The sequence below is a fragment of the Lepisosteus platostomus genome, chromosome 11 (genome assembly GCF_059453375.1).
Source record: "Lepisosteus platostomus isolate fLepPlt1 chromosome 11, fLepPlt1.hap1, whole genome shotgun sequence".
NCBI lineage: Eukaryota > Metazoa > Chordata > Actinopteri > Semionotiformes > Lepisosteidae > Lepisosteus > Lepisosteus platostomus.
The window spans coordinates 14,578,674-14,605,268 of NC_142621.1; the positions used below are offsets into that span (position 1 = coordinate 14,578,674).

General features: G+C 39.1%; 1 protein-coding gene and 1 pseudogene across 3 annotated transcripts in view; one reads left to right on the forward strand and one right to left on the reverse strand.

The window, feature by feature from the left end:
* lrp8 (low density lipoprotein receptor-related protein 8, apolipoprotein e receptor) overlaps positions 1-26,595 on the reverse strand; it is a 126,259-nt gene that overhangs the window by 13,388 nt on the left and 86,276 nt on the right. For all 3 annotated transcript variants that reach the window (XM_088598625.1, XM_088598626.1, XM_088598627.1), the window contains exons 5-14: positions 20,415-20,789; positions 18,325-18,447; positions 16,623-16,745; positions 14,626-14,745; positions 14,359-14,484; positions 6,515-6,686; positions 4,523-4,750; positions 3,026-3,144; positions 2,530-2,669; positions 84-225 (exon numbers count right to left, since the gene is read on the reverse strand). In XM_088598625.1, coding sequence (XP_088454751.1) covers positions 84-225; positions 2,530-2,669; positions 3,026-3,144; positions 4,523-4,750; positions 6,515-6,686; positions 14,359-14,484; positions 14,626-14,745; positions 16,623-16,745; positions 18,325-18,447; positions 20,415-20,789 — 1,668 coding nt within the window. The remainder of the gene's footprint in view (positions 1-83; positions 226-2,529; positions 2,670-3,025; positions 3,145-4,522; positions 4,751-6,514; positions 6,687-14,358; positions 14,485-14,625; positions 14,746-16,622; positions 16,746-18,324; positions 18,448-20,414; positions 20,790-26,595) is intronic.
* Positions 8,369-10,782, forward strand: LOC148652061 (guanine nucleotide-binding protein subunit beta-like protein 1; annotated as a pseudogene).

Genomic DNA, 26,595 nt, shown 5'->3' on the forward strand with positions numbered 1-26,595 from the left:
GGCTGTCAGTTTTAGATATGATGTGAAAGATTACAAATGTCACATTTGCTTAAGAGTTTTGGCTGCAGGTTGTCCTTTCTTACCTTTTGGTTGTCTCAGTTCGTGAAACACAACAATATCATGTGGGCTGTTGAGATTCTCAGCCAATGTTGAAACATCATGCCCAGTAAGCCTGTTGGCACTGTAAATTGCTTCATGTTCCAAGTCTGTCCAATAAACCCTGTCCTGCGGAATACAAGCACAGCTGTAAAGCAACAAGTGAGCTGAGTGCAGTAATTTATTTTTAGATGAAACACTGATAGGGCCGCAGTAGACTAGTTCCCTCGGAAATGAAACTTCACGTCCTAGGATTTCTATTTTACAGGGCATGGCAATACTTTCTAGGAGGCCTAATTAAGGATGCACATAAAAACAAAACATTTCACAAGTATCTTTAGCCCATCTGGGCTTCAGGCAAGCAGTTATTTGTTTCCTTTAAAAAAATACCTCAGTATTCAGGAGAAGTTTGTTTTTTTAACTTCTCTTATCAGCTGCATGAATGGTAACAAAATCAGCGTGAGGGATGGAAGCTGACGTTTATCCCGTTACCCCAGCAACCACAGATCTATCACTTGTAGAAAGACGTGAAACAACAGAAAATAAAGCTAACTCATGTTGGCAGTTCGTCAGTCACAAGCCCCACTGGATGAGTTGAAGTTTTTGCAGCCACAGATTTTTACTGTAGATTATGTTTTCATTGGTTATACTGTTGTATCCTAAACAGGAATTTAATATTATGGCTGTCAGTATTACTCCAGCTACAACATTTCTACCACATTGTGGTAGCAGATAATGAGTAACAGAGATCCACACTGCACTGCAATAATTGCTCTGGGATGAGACAAACATTCTTCCCTAAAATAAGAAATCAAATCCCAGAATTCTAAGACCTGCCAGAATCAGAGCATCTTCCAATCATACAGTGAGCAGGGGGAGGAAACTCAAAAGAGCTGCACAGTAGCTCAGTATGTGAGATCTCCTGTCAAAGCCCAAGGAACAGTGAGTGAGCCTGTTCCACAATAAATGTTTTTGCAATGTCCTTAAACGTCTAATATGATGTCTTTGCTGTAAATATAAATGTTCTGTTAATTGTTTCTGCTTTGACAACACTGTAATTAATTGGTCACGCTAATAAAGGTCTTTCAATTTGAATAAATAATATGGGCTACCAAGGAGGTTAATTAGTCTACAGGCTGAGTACAGTAGATGCTGCCAGTTTGGGCTTTAACTCTCATCTACAGGCCAGCTATCTGGGACAAGGATTCCACAAGAAGCCTTGCACAACTGAAAAAGTATTGCAGGGTTGATCTGGCTAAGGTATTCTTGGATTGGCTGCTCAACGCTGAGCCCTTGGACTTGCTGGGTACCTGTGAGTTCACATTGTGAGACATTTCACAGAGTGTGAAAATGGTGAGGGGCTTCACAATGGGTGTGTCAGAGGAGAGTGTTTACAGACCTCATTGTGCCACATACTGGGGCAAAGGATGTACAGTACATGTACTGTAGTTGCAAACAGGAGCTAATCAACAAATTGAGGTTTCAAAATGTTTTGCAAAATTAATTATTGATTGCAAAATAAAAAAATAAAAAACAAAAATAGACATCAAAGGTAGGTGCTACAAAAACTGATAATAATGGGAAATGAACTTTTGCACACAAGTCCTTATGTACTTTATGTACTATGTACTCAAAATTGATGCATATGCACTTTTTAGTTCCACATTCAAAATTGTCATGTTTATAACTCTTATTTATGACACAGAAAAGCTCCTTCTTCCCAAAAGAAGGAAAAAGATGACTACTTTGCAGTATGTTAGTATGAAATACCCTAGAACAAATCTGTATGCAAAAATGAACTATAGTATATGCAAGGTGAAATTCTGCAAAAAGTCTGTGTGTCAAGAAATGGCACTGAACAACATGAAATGAGCATGCTTCAACATTCATGTATTATCTGTACAATTTGAGACACCCACAGTACTTCAGAGCCATTCTGCTTCCACAGCAGTGTACAGTAGTGTACACTACGAGATGGGCTATGCAGTAAAGCTTGATTTAATAAAGTGATGGCTTGCTGAGGCGGACATTTCCAGCACCACATAACTCTCGCCACAGCAGTAGGCAAAATACATGTACTTCCTTTCCAACTCAGCAGTTTGAAAAAAAAAACAACACATTATTTCTTGTTCTCACTCAAGTCAAAGACCCTGGGGGCAACTGGGTACATCGACTATGTAATGCCAAAGTGTGGTCTGCTGTGATGTACGACTAGGCTGACACTCTGAATGATTCGTCTTCATAGCTGAAATCTTTCATGGTCTCCTGACCACACAGGCTTTTTAATTTTGTTTCAGTCTCGGCTGGTGCTTGGCCCTGGAAAGGTTCATCTACTGCACTGTATCCCAGTCCATGAAATACAATCGCACCGCCCACAATTGTTTTTTTATGACTTATATTTTCTGGGGTACAGCACCCAGCCCCTGTCATTACCTCAAACACTGTCAAGGCAAATGGATGACTCAGATGGTCCATGGATGAAATGAGGACCTTCCTGTTGGCTCCATTGAAGTCAACACTGGAGATGAGATGGAGCTTTGCATCTACCCAATAGAGACGCTTGTTAGGCAAATCTGAAACAAAACACAAGTGCTCTTGCATAAAATGTTCTGAGATCACAATCCTGAAATGATCAAAAAATAGAATCTGTCCAACCTAAAAGATCTGTACTTCAACACACTCTTTAGGTAAGCCTGAAATAATATATATCCATCTAAAAATGTGTTTTACTAAAGGTGAATAAACATTCTGTTCTACCAACAACGTTGGATTATCCTTTTGCATTTACAATATCATTAACGGAATCAAAACTAACAGCTAGTTCATTTTTAACAAGTTCCCTTTCTAAATTATAAATAGTTCTGTTACTGATTTACTAATAAAAAGAATGTTGCCCAATAACTGCCCTTTAGTTAAACACAAACCTTACCAAGAGTTATTCCATTAGGCCATTCAATGCCTTCTGACACCAATATCTGCCGGTCCACACCATTTAGCCCAGCCTTTTCAATCTTGGCCTGGTTACCCCAGTCAGACCAGTACATGAACCTAGAAACACAACACAATATGGATAGAAACCTGGCAAGGGAGTTCCAGAGAGACGGTGTATGTTTTCTGTTGCACCCTGGGAATGATCCATAGATCAGTCTTTGAAAGACAAGGCACAAATAGTGTTAAACACAAGATTTAACAAGGCTAGACCCATTTCAAGTCTTATAGTGTACATTTATAAAATTATTTTAAAATTCATTTACAGAATGAGAAACCAGTGTAGATTTTTAAGAACAATATAAATGATTCTACAAGTGCTGAGGCCTAGTCCTTCTAAGTACACAAGCTGCTGAATTCTGAGCCAAGTGTGATTTAGAGATCAAAGACTGAGGTTGACCAGCAAGTATAAAACTGTAAAAGTCAACATTACTGAAGAACTAAACAAGGTTGTTTGTTATCTTTTGTTCAGCAGTTTGTTATCTAGAATGTTTTTTTATTTATTTCAATTGCATTTTTCCTCAGGGTCTATCAAAGCCCCTAAATTTCAGACAACTGATTTCAGTTGAGACTGAGTTTTCAACAAAGTTGACTGTAAATTAAGTCTTAAGATAGTCTGAGCCTGGAGGTGCTGTGAACCAAATAGCATTGACTCTTATGCTGTTCGCTGTGAACAGGAAATTGCAGTCCAAAACAAATCTCCTTTTCGGAGTTGAACAATTCAATGAAACTGCCACTGTAACAGATTGCTTTCTCTTTCACAGCACATGCTGGAAAAAAAATCAGTTTTGGAACAAGTCATTAGTAAACATAACTCTACAAGCAATGCATTACACAAAAGAATCTCTCAAATCCAAATGTCTTTGTGTGCATAACAGTAGTATGTTCTTCCCAAAAGTGGAAAAATACAGACTACAGACAATAATTATTTATGAACAGATAGATGTTATTTGCAGGTTTGCACTCATACCTTAATAAACAGAGGAGTTTCCAAATTAGATAAAAGTGAATTAATTACGAAAGCACGAAAACGGGACAGGAATGCAATCCCTCTAAACAGGGTTGGGGCTGGCAAGGATTAAAACAAATGGGCTACAAGATCATGGACTCCTCTCTTTTGTCGCCTTTCTTATGTTCTTAAACACACTTTACTAGATTAACAAGCAAGGGGATTATGCAAAGACAAAATTACCTGCTTTTAAAACGTTTGTAGACATAAAAAATGAGGGTCTGGTGGTCTTAGCAAAAAAAAAGCAATTAAGCAGAGAAAAGGGCCAAGTCAGAGACTGCAAAGGGAACCAGGGGGGTGTCGTGTGAAGGACCTGGATGCTCCTTGGTGTGTATTCTAGCCTAAAACACAGATCTGACATCCCAAAGCCTGGACCAAAATTTAGGATGATTGCACAGACACACTCCTCCTTCTGTTCATGCGGCTCACCCTTGTTTTGGATCCAGAGCGATGGCACGGGGCTCGCCGAGGTCGGTGTCCACCAGCGTTTTCCTCTTCTTGCCATCCGCCGTTGCAACGGAGATGCTCTTATTGCCGGAGTCGGTCCAGTAGATGTTCTTGTGCACCCAGTCCATGGCCAGGCCCTCCGGAGAGTGCAGATAGGAGTCTATGAGAGTGACCTGCTGGGAAATGTCACTGGCCTTGTTGATTTGAGTGCTGGGAACAGAACACAATGGAAATGACGGTTTTCTGTATCCTTCAGGGCAAACAGGACTGAGTCACCGCCTCACGCAAGAACACACAAAGTTTTATTGGACAAAATGCGGTCTCCTCGCCAGTATAGTTGAATTTCACAATGAATACTTATTACTTTGTATGAATCATACTTGCAACTTCATTCAACTTCAGACCTTGATATTGCTGCTGCTCAGGAATATCTTTTCCAGAGGCTTAACTGCAGTGAACTTTTTGGAGAACTTTTCTGAATCATGAGCACCAGACATGCCCCTGAAATGGCATGCTGAGATTTTGCAAACCCTGTGAGATTGCTATTAATAGAATGTTCTGTCCCCAATTTAATACAGTTCACACAAGACAATATATAGAGAAAGAAATAGGCAGGAAAAGTGGAACACAAACCCTTCAATGCATTGCAGTGCTTTATCAGCTGAGAGGATGAAGTAAGTCTGAGTGGGACAAGGCAGAGATTAACAAGGCAAACACAGGAAACTGTTTGTTTCCTGTTGTTTTGAGATTGTGGACCTACAGTAATTGCTATCTTAATTAGTTTGAACCCAAAATCACACTGACTTAAAACGATTCTTATCAGAATTAAAGAAAATACAAAAAAACAAATAAATTATAATGCATACCACAAACATCAACATGTTTTACACGATCAAATGAAATCTATTAAACATAATTGAAAACCCTCTGTGTCCTTGATGTCTGTCCATAATGTACAGCTTAATTAGAGAATGGGCAGCTGAATTAGAGAATGAGAAACCAACAGACTGATGAAAAAATGAAATTGCACTGTGCCAATAATAATGAGAAAACGATTAAATATTGAAAACAGGCTGATGATTCACATGAATGTTTCCTATGCAAGCAGTCTTTTATGATGCCGTTACCAAACCATAGTTTGTAGGTACAGCCCAAGCTCTGCTGCACTTACAAGTGTTTAATCGTTCCTTCAAAAACCCTTTAGTCGAGATGTGAGCATGAATAATGAAGACAATTATTCCAGAGGTAAATTGCTCCAAACATATGGTGCAGCACAAAGATTTAGAAGCTCTCCTAAAGTCTGTCACAACTGTGGGTGATGCCAGGATGGATTAAGTCTCCAGCTCATGAAATTGCAAGAGATGGCAAAGAAATAAGTAAAGGACACACACTCCCTTCAATCACTCTTCACCTTTGTGGTGTGCATGTCACACATCAAACACCTACTCTTCTCAAATAAGCGAGCAATTCTTTACTGTTTACGTGGAAGCAAAAGGCAAGGAAGAGAAAAGATGCCACTCAGTCAGTGTTATTTTTGTTTGTTAAGATGGTGCTAATGCATATGTCATTTAGGAAAAGAATACTAATTGGTATTGTAGGCTTGAAAACTCTAAAGGCGGGTGAGCCCTGCTTCAGTCTCTTTTACTGTACAGTATGTGCTTCTGTTGAATCTGGAAACACAGGTTTCTGTCATCTTGCATAGAAGACCCAATCATCATTTACAATGAACTGGCAATGCTTTAATCAGCCTGTGAAGATGCAGTATTTCTTGTAGTACTGATTGCAGTGCTACTCTGAATAATCTTTTTTCAACAATATTTAAAGCAATGCAATTAGAGAACCAAAAGGGATACAGCTCTGTTTTTTTCAAACAGCAAGATCTGTATCATCAAACTGCCTTTTGGGATTTTCCATTTTATCCTGGAAAAGTCTGAAATGAATGTGTTTTATCATGTGGGATTTGGGAGACGCTACCTGTAAATCTTGAGGTGAAAAAGGTCACACCAGTACATCTTATTAGCAGTGACGTCCACATCAAGGGCAATGGCGTTCTTTAGAGTGGGCACAACCTGAGTGTAGTCCTTCTTCACAAGGTCAATCCTCCGGATTTCATGTCGGTTTGTGAACATCAAGTAGGGACTCTTTCCTGAGAGAGATCAGAGAGCACTTTTCATTACAAGTGGGATTTGCAATTCAAAAGATCTTCAGATTTCATCATCACATTTATAAAAAAGGCATTATAAAATAAATTACAGTAAATAATTTTTATGTGATTAAATTATACCATTTGCAGTACAATATCAAGTTAGTGGGGTGGAAGTATTAAACTTTTCAACCATATTTAGATGTCTGGGACGACAACAGCAAAAATATAAAACCATTGAAATGCAAATACAGATTCTGGTGGTAAATCTCTGTTAGTTTTCTGTCTGTAAATGGTTTACCAATATTGTGAGTGGTTTGTAAACATTATATCTCCTGTGGCACAGATGTTGACCACTCTTTTAAAAAACTAATTTAATTTAAATGCCCTTAACCTGTTTTTTTTATTTCTGAACAACAATTTCAACTCTGTGGCCATATCTTGAAACTGCCTTGCAGTCCTTGACATGCTTAAGGTTTTTAAAATCAATTTTCCAAACCTATGTTTCTTCCATTACCCTTTTCACTACAGCCTGTTAATCTTTAATTTAAGTTTTTTTTTTTCTAATCCAGTTTCTGTGCTCTGATGTCTGGGTTTATAGTTCTGAAATAACTGTGTCACTATCTGTGTTGAAGTGCTGTATTCTTTTGTTTCTGTGGATAGAAAGGCCTTCTCGGTTTATCTCTACGCAGCTTTCATTTCACTGTAATGGAAAAGGATAAACTCTCTTTGATGACTGTACACTGCTAAAACATTGTGGCTCAAAGCATGAAATACTTTGTACCCTTTTACATCTTAAGTTCTACTGATGAGTCTTTCTCTCTGTGTCTTTGTACATCAGTTAAAGTGAAATAGGCATCTTTACACGGTGCTGAGAAAAAAGGTTGTGACCCCCAATGTCATAATAGGAATGACAATTTCTTATCATCCACTCATTTTCGAACAGCTTCTTCCAATTCCGGGTTGCAAGAGAGATGACGCCTATCTTGGTCATCACAGGTAGACACATTGCCCAAACACAGACACACACTCACACCAGAGTTAATTTTCCCAGAAGGCAATTCATCTACCAGTATGATTTTGGAATGTGAGAGGAAAGGCAGATGAACATGGGGAGAGCATGCAAACTCCATGCAGATAGCACCACAGGGCGGGAATTGAACGCAGATCCCCAGAGCTGTGAGGTGGCAAAAAACAGCAAAAACAACAAAACACATCTTATACTTACACATCACATATTATTCAATTAGTTCAACGTCCAAGATATACAAACAGAGATGTGGAATGGCCTCTGAATAGGTGCAACACTATGTTTGAAGCTCTGAAATCTCCTCTCTGAAGGGAGAAGTTTAAAAAGGAACAGGTGGCATGTCCTTAAATAACCAGAATGGTTTATTTTGACCAATTCAATGTTTAAGAGATGCAGGGTATGAGATAATAATAATAATAATAATAATAATCATAATAATAATAAGGAACAAGTAATAGGTTTATTTAATGCTGAAAAAAATAATAAAGAAAACACGCTTCGGCCATGGAGCCTCCACGGCCGAAACGTGTTTTCTTTTTTGCAGCCTACACATGCTGACGAAGCTACCCACCTGAACATGATAATAATAATACGCATGCTGACGCAGCTACCCACCTGAACTATAATAATGTCATTTTTAGAATCAGGTTGTGAAATGGGTAACACGTAAGCACGTACTAGGTTTGGACGTGCCTGTTGTCTATAATAATATAGCTGGAAACTTAGTAAGTGTAGTCTTCACCATTCAGGGTAGTGGAAATGCATCATTCCATGATCCACTTAAGTAAGAAAATGTACTGTAGGTTCTCATTGTTAATGTAACAGCATCTTTCTTGTGAGATGGAAATGCATCAGTTATGCCATGGTTTCCCTATTCACAACACTGGAGCTCGACACCAGTAATCTAACAAATGCTTGTCCTGGCTCTGTGAGAAGAATGAGATGGAATCCCACAAGACAGAGCATGACAGGATTCGATGTCTATGTCTATGTCAGGACTCTATATTTTTAAACAACATAAAAATGGCAGATTTTTAAGATCTTTGGAATTTTTGGGGGTATTTATCTCATATTTGACCCTTTCTTTCAATCTTATTCTCTTCTCCCGTACATTTACTACACAACACACCACTGTAACAAGCCATTGGACAACACTTTGACATGGCATTCTACAGAATAAAAATGTACTGAAAGTGATTGAATGAAATGTTCTATCTGCATCTACTTACTCTCAAGGACATTTTTAGCGTAGGTTCAGCTACAGGTCATTTATACACCAGTATACAATTCTGTTTTAAGGTGAATCTTCTGCAACATTGGCTTTGGATTCCTGCGATACTGGCACTGTGCGCACATCAATCTGGAATAATAGCACTGAATGCTCAGAATCAGACCAAGTTGTAACTCGGAATCGCCTTTTCTTTCTTAAGAAAAGTTGAAAGGAAGACTGAGATAATGTTTGATGTGCCCCAAAGGAATTCAGGGTGACTCAAGTACAAATACAATAGATATGATAACATGCAAGTAACTGCAATTTCCAAATTACATTTGCAGTTTTGATCATTTAAAAAAAAACATTGGTGCAATATAGTGTAAGAGTAAGAGAAAGATGCATACTGTATTTGAGAGCTAAGAACCCACAGGAGCTGTCTGAACAGATAAGCCATAGAAGGTGCTGAGCTCAGGGCATGAGCAGTTCTCGTTTCTGTGGATACTTTGTTCCACTGCTGAGGAATGAGAGAAAGAGGAGAGAGGGTGTAGTGAATGGAATAATGGAGTAGTATGAAAAAAGAATGGAAGAGAAAAGGCAGTATGATCAGGTTAATTCTGGATGAGGTGGAGTGAATGTAGAAGCAGAGGCAGGGAATTGAGTGCCAAGAGTGAGGTTCAGTAGTCTGGAAGGGAAGGTACAGTACAGTGACCTGGAATAGAAGTTGTGTCCAATAGCTGTCAGGGATCTGTGCTGAAGTAGGAGATGGGGCACTGGCTGCTCGCGCTCAGCGGAGCAGATTTGGCCGATGTGCGGGTGTGCGTGACCCCTAGCAGGTGCCACTCTGCAGCACAAAACTGAAGGCTTGGCTGGGCATGCCCATGTGTCCAAGGCGCTGGCAGTCTGACTCCAGCTGCAGTCCCCGGCTACTTGCGGGCCACGAGGAGAGCTCAGTCACCCTGTGGATTTCTCCACGCGGAGGCTGTAGAGGCCATCTGTCTGCCATTGCACAGCTGGTTATGTGCCTTGACTTTAACCAGGGGAAGCTGAGAGGTGTTGCGGGCTCTGCAACCACCATCGGGGCCTGGTCACCTGATGGAGAGCAAACACTACAGCTGCAGGTCTCAGTAGAGATTTCCTATCTGTCTATCCGGGAGGACCAGAGGAACTTTGCTTCGTCATGACCACAAGGCTAGCCAGAGGCTGCTAGTCGCTGGATCCAAAGACCAGCGAATTAGTGTTTGGTGGATATTTACCTAGAACTACCGCCCCTAGAGAGCAGTGGTAATGCCTGGCAGGGCTGGGCACCGCTGCAGAGCTCAGACACGTAGATCACCCGTCTTTGCGGAGCGGACTGGGGTCACGGGCTCGGAGTGCTTTCAGTACTGGATTCTGGAACATCATTGCATAGCAAGGTAGGGTGGATTCTGTGAATGGTGCTCAAGAAGACACAAGAAAGAAGCAATGTGCCGGTCGTACTAGAGGGAGGGGCCAGAAACGACAGGGACATTCTTGGCAGAGAAGAAAGGGAGAGAGTGTCGAGAACAAGAGGAAAAGAGATGGAGAGGGGGCAGGAGGAGGAAAGGAGGAAAAGGAGGTCAGAGTTTGAAAAGACATGCTTAAAATGATCAGGAAGGATCCGGGCTGAGGAGAGGGAGACAGCATGAACAGAGTGAAGAGAACCCATAACGCAGAGGAGAGCAGTTCCAGTCAAGTGAGGACTGAAAGTCAAACTAAAGATATTAATACTCCCTTTCACTTTTACTTTCACCCTGCAACTCACAACTGGCAACCCACTGAAGTTCAGCAGGTGTGAGCCTGGTCAGTACCTGGATGGGAGATTTCCTGGGAAAAACTAAGGTTGCTGCTGGAAGAGGTGTTAGTGGGGCCAGCAGGGGGCGCTCACCCTGCGGTCTGTGTGGGTCCTAATGCCCCAGAACAGTGATGGGGACACTACACTGTAAAAAGGTGCCATTCTTTGGATGAGACATAAAACTGAGGTCCTGACTCTCTGTGGTCATTAAAAAAATCCTAGGGCATTTCTTGAAAAGAGTAGGGGTGTAACCCCTATTAGTCCTGGCCAAATTTCCCATTGGCCCTTACCAATCATGGCCTCCTAATAATCCCCATCTATGAATTGGCTTTATCACTCTGTTCTCCTCCCCACTGATAGCTGATGTGTGGTGAGCGTTCTGGCGCACTATGGCTGCCATCGCATCATCCAGGTGGGGCTGCACATTGGTGGTCGTGGAGGGGAGTCCCCATTACCTGTAAAGCGCTTTGAGTGGATTGTCCAGAAAAGCACTACATACAGTAAGTGTAAGCAATTATTATAATTATTATTATTTAGGTTCATGCAACAGCCTACAAGAACAGTGTAAACTGCTCATTCTGCTTCACAGCCAGAAATAAGTTAATGATGCTGCAGGGGTGTACACACAGTTCATTATATTCTGCTTTGTCTGATGGTTAAGTGTTTCGTAAAGTGATCTGTTTGGCTGAAATAATGAATGTTATAACTGACATCACCGTTGCCAGGTATGTTTTTGGTACCCTTGTGAAATTTGTGCTGTTTTGTTTTTCATGCTCAACACTCCTCTTGCTAATTTGCGGCGCATGATGCAACGACGTGGCTGGCAAAGAGACCCTGAGGGATACACCCTGTCTGCCTTGCAAGGAATCCACTGGAGAGAAGCAGAAAGAAAGAAGGCAGAGGAACAAATCGGAATATTCAATTGGGACTTAGGGGTTTCAGTAGACAAGATAACGAAGCTTTCAAGAGATGTCTAGCGAATGAAAAAAGTATTTAAAAGTCCTGTCTGCTCTCCTACGGAATACTTAATGGCTTTCTTCCATTTTATTTAACTAAAGCAGCACACTACAGTATACTCCTCACTACAGGGTGGCTTCAAGTCAGAGCTTCTCATCAGGAAGCCTTAACACCAAGCAGTTTCTATTCATATCACAATTTATTTCAGGACAGACTGCACTGTAGGTCATATCGCGGCTTTCAACTTAAACAGCACAAGCCCTGCCTTCACGCAGACAGCTGTGTTTGTCCCCTCATCCTTATGTGAAAATTAAAATACTTATCTAATAATGGCTGAACAGTTTCTTGCAGTTTATTTTCATGGTGCTATAAGAGATGTTTATTTTAAGGAAAAAACACAGACTTTGTTTCTTCAAATTATTCAGCTGTACTATTCTTCCCTTATCTGTGTGGATGTCTGTACACACTGTAGTGCATGCTCACAGAGAATAACTAATTGAGTGCCTTGTTATCCTCACTGCAGAAAAACTGACAATTAGTTTAGTCATATTTGATAAAGCTACCAAATTGGTTGGACAACCTTCTTCTAGGGTCCATTCAAATTATTTTTGGCTCTAACGGCTGATTAACATTGTGATTCCTGTAGACGAAGTAGGCAGACAATCTGGGACATTAATCACAATGCATTGCCTGTACCTGCACCCTTTAACTGTTAAGTCAGCAATTGTGACAATAAAGGAGTTCTCTACTATAAATGAAAATACATTTTCCTGAATACAATTGCCAATAACCTGAGAAATGGCTCTTAAATAAGTACTGAATAGGACACACTCACACAAAAGACATTTAATAAGTTTTTGTTATTTTTTAAAACACAAATAAGCCTATTGTGTGTCAGTCATTTACAAAATGGATTATAAACAAAGCTGACAAATGCACTACTAATGTAGTTGACAAACAATCATATCTACTGTATGTGATCAGGGCAATGAAACTGCATTTTCTAAGCCTCTAACCCAACTCTCCATTTTGGTAATTGGTAAATTATTACAGACAGAATTTGATGCATATACATATGTAATGAAACAACAGCAAATATATACAGTATGGGGCACAATTCAGAGCACTGAGTCTGAGGTATAGGCCAGTGAAAGTTAAAACCAATCTGGCAAATTACAAGATAAGTTTGGAAAACAACTTTTCTTTATTCAAAGATCAAAGTAACAAATAACACAGAATTTTATTTTCTGCGATTTTTCTGTACATCTGTTTTTTTTCCAGAATAATCATTTCCAAAAAAATCACTGTCAACAGCAGATGAAACCCATGCTTAACATTTGTTTTGACGATGATGCATTTAGATTGACAAGCACATTCCTCCCAAAACATAACTTACTGTATGGACATGGTGTAAAATGCCATTTTACTAACAGTTATTTAAACCTGGGTGAATATATCAAAGATATTAAGCAAGAATATCTTTCAATCTGTGTACTATTGAGAATGGTACAAAACATTCAGAATGACCACGTGATTGTTTTGACTGAAAAGGAATTACAAACTTACCCTATTTGGCTCCTCCTTTTATCCAAAGGGACTTCATTTTCACCCATTTAGTGTATACTGCTACGGTAAGTACTTTAATTTAATTAAGCAATTCCAGTTTGCTCATAGATAGAATAGCAGTGCCCATCTGGGGTTTAACTGTGAGTCCAGAACCCTAGCCACTGCTCCACACTGCTTAATGCTTTATGTGCTCAGCTGTCACATACTGTAGTGAGGTACTGTACATCATGTTTTATCAACTCCTCTCAAATTGTCGATAGCAATAAAAATATGTTCCCATTTGGACTGGGTTTTATTTTGTATAATAACTTTTGGATTGCAGAATTAAAATTCCATTTGGTCCATCTAGATTGTTTGGTATGTATTAAGTATGTGGTCCAAGGGCCTCAAGCAGACATTTCTTGATAAAACTACATTCTTTAAAGACCTGTTATAAATTCATATTTAAAAAAAAAAGATGAGCCATAAAATACCTGTAACGAACAGATCCTTAGTTGCGATGCCAAAAGCAGGTTTAATTATAACTTCTGCTTAAATTAAATGCTTTAGATTTGACTTCAGATACTTATTAGTACAAAAGAAATAAATATGCATACTGTATACAGAGTGTAAGCAATTAGTGTGGTATACATGCAGTTTAGACTGATGCGGAACCAAATCTTGTTTAAGCTTCCTAATTAAGTCTACAACCAGATAATGATTTTACCTGAGAATAATGATTCAAATTGCATAGCTGTCTCATCCCTAAATTGAGAGGTTCTTAAAACAGTGTTTTCTTCCATAGGCGCCGGCACCAGTCTTCTCTTTAACAGAAAAGAGATGTAATGCAAATGGAAGTCGTTTGCCCTAATGCATGTTCACATATCATGACTTAATATCTACGGGTGTAGTACAAGGGCTCACCAACCCCAAACTCCAACTTTTCAATTGTAAAACCCATTTTGCTTTCAAAGCATGCCTGCTGTGAAAAGGCAAATATTTGTTCAACTCCAGTCATTATGTAAATGCTGTGTGCAAAGCAAGTTAATTAATTTTTAGCCTGAAAGAGAAAGGGCCTCAGTATTATCATGCAGCTGTACTGGCATTTGGGATGCCTCACCCACTGCCTTGCACGTCTTGGTTACTGGGTCCATCTCGTAGCCCTCGTAGCATTCACACTTGTAGTCTCCTTTGTAATTGATGCAGATTTGGCTGCATACATCTGGCTTCTCACATTCGTCTATGTCTGCAAAGGGACATTTGAAACACATCAATAACAGCAGTATGATCCTGCTGGCAGGGGGAGACGACAGGGTGACCAGGGCTACTGCCTTTGTTTTGAACACTCTGAACAGCAAAGGGCATGTGCTGCCTGCATGACAATTACCTCCACACGTCTTCTTGTCCAGGAGCTTGTATCCCGTGGGGCATTCGCATTCGTAGCCAATCCGGAGGTCCGTGCATATATGGGAGCAGCCGCCATTGTTAGATTCGCATTCATTTAAACCTGGCCAGGGAAGGAGGAGGTCAGAGGTCACTACAATCAGCTTGTTTATGCTTGCAAGAAGCACCAAGAGCAATGGACAGACAGGAAAGAATACTGGCTACAATGCAGTGCTAATGGATTATGTGCAAGTGATGAGTTCTATGCAACCCAGTGTCCCCAGAGGTGGTTCCAGAGATGAAAGGCCTGTCCCTTCAAGGTATACTGTAGATGTTATTTTCTATGTTTTGGAAGACACTTAAATACAGTGTTTCTAACAGACAAGGGCTAATGACTAGGATTTTGTGATGGAACATGGGGATTCTTATATATTATTCAAGCCCAAAATCAATCCTTCACACACCAAGTTCAACCTCCTTAAACAAAAAAGAAGCATTTAATTTGTGTTAATTGATTTGACATTTGATCTACCTTAACATTTATTAATCTAGTATGTACATTATTTCTATACCAGTGTTGTTCTTTATTTCTTGGTTAGTATTTAGATATTGTATTATTTTAGATCATGAGACTAGTTACAATCTACGGGAAGGCATTCGACCCAGATGTGCTTACTATATATAGTTGATAGCTCCTTAATGATCAAAGAAAGCACTTCCAGTTCTCAGTGTTAAATGCATTTATTCGCAATTGGATTCCTCGGGTTCTTGTTTCACTATTGGACCTGCATTAACTTCAGTTACAAAGGCAATAACCTCTTACATTTTTTAATTATAGCAGAACACAAAAATAAATGCACTTCATTTCCTGTTGTCATCAAAGAAACTATATTACTCTGGCTTCTACACATCTGCAACACCTTCTGAAAGATGCTAAATTAAAATCCGTGTTCTCTTTGTGGCAGCACTAATATTGCTTGCACAAAATCTGAAAGTTCAAAGTCATCATGTTACTTTTAATATTTCTTGGCTGCATGATTTTTTTCATTAGATCTAGCAAGCCAAAGTTTTAAGATTTAACAGGTTGCACAAATGCCTTAGCAATATATGAAACAAACAAAAAAAACAGCATTGGGCCTAATTTGCTGCTACAGAGACTGATGAGGAACTGTCTGCCAAAGCTGTAGTAAGACCCATGAGGTTATTGTAGTAGATAGACACAGTTTTCAAAGGATTCCAAATCACATATTTTTTATTTCTGAAATGCAGATCTTCTTTTGTAACATAATCCCCCTGCTCTGAGGCATGTTTCTCTCTATAACCATAAAATAAGACACATCATATTTTCCAGAAAATACAAAGCACAGCAGGAGTTCATCTACAGTAAGGCAGGTATTTTTCTGAATGGAGAGAATACATCCAGAACACTGAAGGGAAATTAATGATTACCAACACTGTTACATAATTATGTATTATATATTAAAGTTTAAATAGGTGTGAAATGAAATGAGTAGATATTAAGAAAAGGGCAGAGGAAGGGATGCTCAAAACACAACCTGACCCTTCTAGAATAAATTATATATATCTAATTTCCACACTGGAATTACTCAGTGTGCAGAACACAAGGAAACAGTCTGGTGTACAAAACAGCAACTCACGCATCGATATAATCCTTTTTATGGCAGAAGATGAGGACAACTCTTCTCAAATCATTAGTGAAAGATGGCAACAAATCAATTGGAATAAATGGAACTTGCATGAAAAAATACATATATTTTATCCAGCACTGTATATAATTGTATTTTTGTCATTAAAAAGCTAGGATTACATTACAAAGCAGTGATTACACATAAGGAAGAACCTAGTGTAGTGAAAGTAGTGGCCATGGTGGACCATACAAAGCCTCACTTGATCATTTAAAGTTTCTTTTGTTTTTAAGGTGGGACTGTACTTCAAGACTTTGCTGTTAATATTAATGCTAATTATAAAGACAATACTTACCACATTCTTTGATGGGTTCATCAGACCAGTCCCTACAGTCCTTTTGAGAATCACATACTCTGGTGCTGTCAATGCATTCTCCACTCTTACACTGGAACTTCGTGGGTCCTTCACATTTAGTTGCTGTAGTGGAAGAGATGACAGTAGATCTCATTTCCACATCTTTCCCCTTGGTTAAACAGCTAAGCCATCCATCCATTAATCTACCCTTTTCTTCATGGACAGGACACCAGTCCATTGCAGTACAGACACAAAGAGACAAACAGACACACTCTTACACCTAGGACCAATTTTCCCAGAAGCCAATTAACCTACTAGCTTTGGACAGTGGGATGAAATTGGAGCACCCAGAGGAAACCCACGTGAACACAGAGAGAACAAATTCCACAAATTCCAAGGTCTGGAATCGAACCCAGGGTCCCAGAGCTACAAGGCAGCAATGCTAACCAAGGCCCCACTGTGCTGCTTCCTATTAAACAGCTAACCTTATTCTATCAAATGTCTTGGGCATAAATATGAAAATAGGGAATGATTTGAACGAATGGAGTGATTTACTGTAAGCCTATCTGTTACTTTTTTTGCCTTAGGGCAACACGAACAATCCCATAGTAATGCACCGATGATTGCTAGGTCAGCATTTTCAGGAAGCTTAACAGAAGACGGAAGGAGTAATCCTAGATTCCTCTTTCCACAATTATTTATCTTTTAAAACTTGGGAACACCAGTCTTGATGAGTCTGCGGACCTGACTTTCTGAGTTATTGCTCTCAAAAACTGAAGACATCTGAAGTCATACTAGATCTCTTTATTCCAATTCCGAGCACAGTTTTATGTACTTTTAGGTTTTAGTGTACCTAAAAACTTTGTAGCGTGTCCACTGTCTCACCTCAGCTGATATTTGCAATTACCAGAAAAAAGAAACTGATCATAAATACCTCTCATGTTCCTTGAATCCTACTGCCACTGTCTTGCTGCCAGTTACATTCTCTGTCCTACTGTCACACATCATGAATGAGTCATTGAGCTGAAATTGCTGCTTTAGTTATTAAACTAGCAGTGATTATGGCTCTGTTGAAAAACCAGACCTTCAGCCTCCAACTTACTTGGTACCATATCTAAATTGCCACATTTTGCAAACGTTCTAGAAAGGGCATGTGCTATTCAGCTACAACTTAACTTTAAGAACCATTTCAACCTAATTGCATATAACTAAAATAGTTCATGTCATGGTTACTAGTGGCTACTAGTGATTTACAGCTGCCCATCCTTGTGCAATTGTTAATTCCCTAAACATGTCCCTTGTGATCATTGGACTCTGACCCTCTCGTGTATTGTAAAACTATGCTCTGAACACTGGGAGATAAAGCTTTTTGTATTTTGCTGCCCCAAAGTTCTGAATGATCTTCCATCCCATGTTATATCCTGCAAGTCAGGATAATTGGAAAGTCTTTTGAGATAGTGGGTAATGAAAGGCATAATATAAAATAAAAAATATTACTGATACAGAATATGCCTCCTTGAAGCAACTAGTAATTCGTACAGATGCGAGGATCAAGATGAGGATTTCACTTGGATCATCAGTTCCAATTGGCATTGCCAAAAGACCCAAACTGCCCAGCAAGATTGGTGCTCTTGAAATGTGATCTTGCACCAGAAGGCTTGCTCATTAGACATGGAAAGAAGTCTGTTAGAAAGACACCCACCATTTACACAGCCAGCTTCGTCGCTGAAGTCTGAGCAGTCATGCACCTTATTGCACTGCTTCATGCCGTGAATACAGGAGCCATCTCCACACTGGAACTGGTCAGGCCTGCACGTCACCAAGGCTGGAACATTAAAGGACAAATTCCCAATATATCCAAACACACAAACATACTGTACCAACTTAAGTAAAACATTAAAGCAAAGGTAATTATTTTATCAACTGTTATCTTTTGCATTTGCTCACATAGTGTAAATTTATAGATAATAAAGAATAAAAACAAGGAACACTCCAGATCAATAATAATAAAAATGAATAATAATTAAATTTGATTTCATAGATATCTATTGGAAAAAACGGAAATTAAAGTGGCTAATTTGTTTGTGTATTCCATTCATTTATCTTTATCGTAAGACACATAAGATAATAAGTGCATTTTGTGCATGGATTGCTGAACCCTAGAATGAGGATGAAATTATCACTTCACACATAGCCTGCTGAGGAGAGGGGATCTCACAATTCATGCAATTTGTGTTCGGGAAAAATAAATGGGAAAATCTATTTGATAATGGTTTCATTTATAGAAACAAGAAAAAATGACCTATGTTTATAATGAAAAACAAACATCACAGTGAAAATAAATAAGTAAATCCCTGGACAGAAAAACTGAAAACAGAATGGCCTGGTGAAGACTGGTGCTTTTTTAATACCCCCCCCCACAGTGTGAGACTTACACCTGACAGATTTAATGCTGCATATCAGGATTGCTCAGAAATGTCACGGGAATACAAAAATGAAGAACTAAGGATATCTGCTAACCAAATCTGAATGACGCATGATTTTCAATATTCCATTTTCAACACTGGTTTGTCTAAAGCGATGTACAGTATAATCTGTCCACCCCCAGACTACATTCTTTTGATGTAATAAAAAAACCCTTCAGATAATTGCCTCTTAACCTGTGTGAGCAGCTCACTACTAAATTTAATATACTGGAAAAGTAATATTTAAGCCATAACAGATGATTTATTCAGCATTATCTGCAGATTCTCTGACAGCGGCGGTAGTGAAGCACCTGGAAATGTTGTTATATATTAAATATAATATTATATTTTATAAATTAGGAAAAATCCACCACGAGCGTCTGATGAATCAAATTTTAATCTTATTGTTATTTCCCACATGGGAGGAAAAGCACATCATTATTCTCACTACTTTTGCTGCAACTTTTCATTTCAAATTACAGATAGAGATCATCTGCTTCCCATTAGTAACACTGGAAACAACACACGCATTGCAGCCTGAGCTAGCCTGAAGAATTCTTTCGCCCGAGCTCTAGCTGAACTCGACCTACCCTTTTATTGAAGAGCTCTTAAATGTTCCGGGACATCAAATGGTTGCTTAGCAACACTTAAACACTTGTGTGCTTTTCTGGGATGCTGCTGCTGCAAGATCATTGTGACTAGCTGTTTGTATGGGTTACTCCACCACCCAAGGACTAACCTGCAGCACGTCTCAGGAAACACACTTGGGATTCTTCACTGAGAAGAGAAACTGTCATTTACCTCTCAATTTATACTCATAGATCTTGTTAACAGCAGCAGAGTTTATCTATGTTCATTCAGTGCTATACAGTATATAAATATTGATGTTTTAGATTGAAGGCCAGTAATAGTTTCTAAGGTCGAAACACATTAAACCGGTAGCGGAAAGTCAGCACAAGGGAACAGGCTTTCCCCTTTTTTTGGTTTCGCAGTTTAATGCATATCCAAAGACTGTCCTTCAAGGAAAAATGACATCTATTTCTTTTAACACCAAGCCTTAATAAATAGTATATGTTCATACTACAATGAAAACCTTGCCTTTTCAACATCTTAGCGAATTTGAATTGAACTTCAAAAAAGAAAGGTAGGCTTCTAATGCCATTCATTGGGAGGCACCAATTTTGTCTTTGTTTTCCAACCAGACTTAAAACCACAAATAAATACTAAAGCTTGAATTCCAGATAAAAACAAAAGACCCCTTCAATGTTTAAACAGTTATGAGTTCTGGCGAATTCCAAAGCCGTTGCCCGAAACGGTGAGCTCTTACGGCAGTGGGCCTCGTCGGATTTGTCCTTGCAGTCAGCGTCTCCGTCACACTTCCAGTTGAGGTGGACGCACTCCCCGCTGGCGCAGAGGAACTCCCCACTGCTGCAGCTGGGCTTCTCCGGCTCCGTCTTGTGGCCGCAGAGCTCCACGGACTCGTCCGATTTGTCCGGGCAGTCCGGGTCCCCGTCGCAGCTCCACAGCTTGGGGATGCAGGCCGAGGAGTTACAGCGGAACTCCAGGGGGCCGCAGCTGGGGGCCGAGCACTTCTCCTCGTCGCTGCCGTCGCCACAGTCATCGTCCCCGTCGCACACGAACATGGCGGCCAGGCACTTGCGGTTCCGGCACCGGAACTCGGTGGGGGGACAGGCCTTAGCATCTGTGGAGAAACCAGGACGGTGGGAAGCAAAATTAGGTAAAGCTAGTTGAGCGGCCCAAAAACCTCCTGTGGGAGCATGAAATAATATTGTGACCCATTCCCGACTCTCCGGTTGGGCACATATTGTCCAACTACTCCAACGATAGTCATTTCTACGGAAGCTAATCAGCATCACAGAGAGTTTTGGAAAGAAATAAGATAATATTACATTTTATCAAGATACTTTTGGCATTTCAACACGATAATTAATAAACAATATAGCCTAATATATTTATATCTTGCAGTATATATGCAATCATTTTGTCCCAAGGAAGGTAAAACTGTCTTTAACAGCAGAAGAATATGGCCACACTCGTCTCTGTGCAAAAGAGTTAATCTAAAGGAGCATGAGTACTGTCTTTTGTATACTGTACATGAAGCAGTACAGCCTGTCAGTGAGCATTCCTGGGCTAAATGCATGCCCTTTTCACCATTTCTGTGAAAAGCAGAAATGACACGGCTTTACAAACACATTTTATTCTTCATGTGAAAGTGCAGAAACATGTACTGCACATATGTTTTTCTCTAATCTTTAAACATATTACACAGTATTTGACAGTTACACTTACTGTTGATTTACTGTTATGCTATTGTTGGCCAATCATTGAATCTTTAAGCGCAGAAACATCAAAAGTTTTTCACATATGCTTACATCAAATACATTTGAATTTGGAATTACACAGCAAAATATAGGGAATATAGAGAATGAGAAGAGATACAGGCAACACATCTCTTCAAACAAAATGGAAAACAACCCCAATAGGCTACACAAGCAGTAGCCCATAAGCAACCCAACACAAGCAAGCCAATAAGCTACAGCAGTAGCCAACAGAGTGATAAACTGTATTTATGAAGAGAATTTTGTTGTTACAGTATATCATGTATTGTAAGAATCACATTTAAAGACAGAATTATCTCATTTAAATGCAAAACTATCTTGTTTAAACATAAAATTATCTAGTTTAAATGCAAATAACATTTTTGTTTAAATGCGAAACTATCTCTTTTAAACACATTTTTTTTCATTGCGCTGATAAGTACATCGCTGTGGAAATGCGATTGATATACTGTAGTAACAGCTCATCTTCCTAAATGGCCCAACTGTGTAAAGGTGATTACTCAAGCACAGAATGAGCTCTACGGTTATGAGCTGACCGTAAGTAGGGTTCCCAGGGTGGCACAGCACAAATGACTGAATCCCAGGGAGGTTAGGGTGACAGCCAGAGCTCTCTCAGCTCTTAGCAACACAAAGACCCCAGGGGTGTCCTGGGTGCTTGTAAGCAAACAGTGTTGTTGATAATGGCTCTCAGCTTTGAACCTGGGACAGTGATAGATACTGGGCAGGTCAGAGGAGTCAGTCTAAACTTCCACATTCTCTCCTGTGTGTGGCTGTGAAGTTCATACACGCAAGCCAGGATATGAAAACAGTTGGCTATTTTAAACCAGATATGAACAAAGATAATTCACGATTCAAAAAAAAAAATGTAGTAACAGCCTAATCTGACCTTAATAAGTTCAGTAAATGAAAAGGAAAAATCTTTTTGGAGAACCTATTAATCCTTACAAGTCTAATCTATTACCTTAGCTTTATGTGCTGCTGATACAGAACAGAACACTAGCTTCAGCTCTTCTCAAGGAGCATTACTGAAATGTATCTTCATCCCAATTACATTTCTTTTGTTGTTATGAAAAAGAGAATAAAAAACTAAAACTGACATATTGAGGCGCATAGTACACAACATTAGAAATGTGTTGCCTTGGCATTTTTAACTTAACAATTGTCAATACAAATCATTGACTGATTTCTCAAAAGCCAAATATTAATCGAACCAGTATAGCTTTCTTATTTGATGTACCACATTCACTCCAATGATATGGCAATTTCAGATTGATTCCAACTGTGCCACCCAGGCGTTAATGTATTTTAAACTAATCATATTTATTGCACAAGCTGAGAATGTGTATTGTTGTTAAAATAATCACCAATGTGCAGAAGACCGCAATGAAGCATTTCACAGATATGAGCATTTTCTTCAAAACACATCATAAAGTCAATTAGTTTCAAATAACAATGATAGGCCTACTGTTATCCTCTGGTTCCAAAGATGCAAAGACGAAACCAAACTAAAACTAGTGTAAAAAAATAAAGCCCAGCACTCTGCAGTGTGCAAAATCTAAAATGGAAAAATAAAAAGAGGAAAAGTATAAAAGGGAGGAAAGCATGATCTTACAGGTCATGTTTATAGTGAATAAAGAAATAATACAAGCCTTCATTTCTGCTCTCATCACTGCACAAATTCTGCACTTTGTAGAACAAACAAACAAGCTGCAGCTAAAAGGTCAGTCTGGCACACATTTGAATCCACAATGCAATGAGGGGGCTGCTTCACAGCCCGGATGCTATCAGGATATTGATATACAGAAATATCACCTCAGCTTCTCCTGAACTGACAAAAAAAATATGACCAATCCCCTAAGACAGTCTGAAAAAGAAAGTTTCTGCCATTCATTATATCATACCTGCTATAAAACAAACCATTTTTCTAAAACAAAATGACACACTATGGTACGGACAAATTGGCCTATTTGAATATTAATGAAACACAAATAAAAAAAACATGTTCTTAATATTCCTAGGTATTTTAAAGAACTTGGTTTAAAGATCGAAGGAGGTGGTTTACACTTAGATGTCTCTAGAAGGGCAATCCCCAAAAGACTACTATCCCACTGATAGGAACTGATCAATCACTGAACCTATCAATTCAGAAATGAGACCTTTGATCACCTCAGGATAGGTAACAGACAACGGGTTGCACCTGCTGCATCCTGGGATTGCCTAAGGCTCCACCATGACCCTGGACTGGATAGAACAGAAAGACAGAGAAAGTAATTCAAGAGTACAGGATAAGGCTGCTTAGAGCTACTGTGCCTCATCTATGAACAGCAAAACAACAGTGTTTATTGAATTCTTAAAAGATATTAAAAATGTACTTGCGTTCTTCCTCTTTATTTTAACATGCTGTGAACTCCTCCAGCTCTAGGTTTCTTTAGTTAGAGACGGTTTATTCCAAAATCAAAAGCACAAATGGCCCAGCAAATAAGATGTTAGGATTTCTCCTATTAATTACCACTTTCCCCTTTACTGAAACTTTTGGGAGAAGGCTCATGTACAGTATGTCTCATCTCAAAAATCTTTGTACTCTGCAACTACAGCATGCTTAGCTATACAGAGGTTTGCAATTTTATAAACCTCACAAAAATGTAATTTTTCCTGACATTTGTTTCCATAAAGTTAGATTTAGATAAAGGTTTTCAGAAAAAAAGGAAACAGTTTAGTTGCTACCTTTAAGATACCACATGATTGGATCGGAAGTTAATGTAGCATATGTCATTCTTTGGCTACAAGGCTGTATTTAAATTAATGTCATTAAACCAATGAGCACTGAAAAGATTCCCCCTAGGATGCCTGATTCTTTACTAGCCAAAAGAAACTATGATGTATGAGTTCATGGATAGCAAATGGCAGAGAATATTTTATGGAGCAAAAGGTTGTACATTTAAACCCTGTTCGGCTGCAGCCTGCTTCCACATTCTGTAACACAAAAGCAGCTGAAGTAGTAACTTAATTAGGAATCCTCCGCTGTGTAATAACATCAAGCTTCTATGCCAGCAGACATGCAAACATAAATAGGAAAAGTCAGCTTGGGATGGATTGATTACATTCAGTGTGTTAGAATATACTGTCCTTTTTTCTTCTTGACTTGGTGATTAAATCACAGCTCCTACCTTTGCTGTTGCAACAGTGTCTTGTGGGATGGTTAAGACTCTACATAAGCCCAGATCATTGGGCAGCTCCAATAGATATTATAGGAGTGTGGGGGCAACAAGGCAGCTGAAACAAATGGCCACCACCAGACTATACATTATACATACATCCACCATCATGTGTGCGGGAATAATAGTTTCTTTGGAGTTGGAGAGGAAATGGCCCTACGATCCTGAGATTAAAGATCACAGCTCTCCAAGCTATTCAACTAAACATTCTCCTCCCACTTGCCTTTAGCCATATGCATCACAACAGTGGCATTGACAAGCTTTCTCCCACTTCACTGCACCACCTATGAACCACAATCCAAACAAGCCAAGCAGCTCTCTATTTGCCAAAAGTCAGTCAAGCCTGAGCTGAGCATCTTGCACATGTCCAATCAGGACAAAGCTCATTAATGCCTTTACTAACGCTTTCACTAGGAAAACCGCATTCTGCAATGTCTGCTTCTAAACACTACACTCCAACATTTCACCATATTAATATGCACGCCATCTGAAATGAATAACAGCTCAAGCAAGGCCGCAAATTAGTCTGGTCATTCAACAAATATCAGCTTACAGTGCCTGATGTTGTCTGATTGGAACTGTCCGATTGAATTAAGAACCAAGTCCATTATTACTTTTTTCATTATTGCCTATAATAGCTCATTGACACTAGAGCAAAATAACCACTGGAGTTTATAATCTTGGTGCTGCCTAAATCTATGAGTTTATTATTAAATGCATATAAATTTATTTATTTGTATTAAATTCCTATAAATCATATGGAAATATTTCCAAAAAGCCCAAGCCCAAAATGGCAGAATATGGAAAAATTCTGTTTCTTTAAATCTGAGGACTGTCATCAGTATTTCCCATTTTCAATATCTGCTAGAAAGGGAACTTTCTTAGTTCGAGTATAGATGGTGCAGCATTTGGGAAGGGGACACATTTTAAACATAAGGCCCTTCAATGGTATGTCAGAGTGCATGCAGCTCCTGCCCGCTTAGAAATGAAACTGTGGATACAGCAAGACACAGCTGTCATGGAGACAGACCTGCCTTAGAGGCTAAACGGATTTTAACAAACAGGTCTGTGAATTTAAAAACAAGCCGGAGGGTATTTAAAGGCAGGCAACAAAGAAAATTTAAGTTCAGTTAAATTCATTTTTTAGAAATAGACACTTCAAAAATATCCCACAGGTTGGGAAAACGCTTTTGCGAAATACAATCAAAAACTACTTTAAGCCAGTGGCATATTTCAAACAAAAGAATTACGTACTATGAGGCTTTCTGTATTGCTTCTCTACAGAGGCCTAAAGGCTTAAGATTTCAAAGAAATATCCCTTTGCCTATCGGCATGTGTAGTTCAGTGAGGGGTACCAAAGGGGTTTTTTAATTAACTAATCAAACACCATCTACAGGGATCCAACGGCTGCTTGTATACAAACCGTATTCAATAGCCACAAAACAATTTCCAGCGGTACAATGTGACTTGAATATAATATGCAGCGCACACCACGTGGTGTTCCAGCATAATCAGGAATTTCTTCCATGTAGATCCAGTATAAATTAGTAGACTTACTGTAGCCATAGAAAAAGAACAGTAAGTGTAAAAGTCTATTATAATGGTTCTCAATGAATCTTTTACCCTCCAAACATATTTAATTCAAACCTGAAATTCTGTATATTTTATATATAGTGACAAAATTAAGGAACGTTTTGTTATTCCCAATTACATCTACAATGTTTATACAGTAACTTTCAAGACCCATCATATGTGTCGTCATATGAGTTACAAGGAGACATGCTTATCATCAAAATAAACATACTACTTATAAATGCAATAAAAAACCACAAACCAATTTATGAGGACAAAGACATTTTTAGTAAGTGCACTAAACAGATATGACATAGGTAAACTACTGTATGCTGGTAAATATTTGTTATCAACAGTTTTC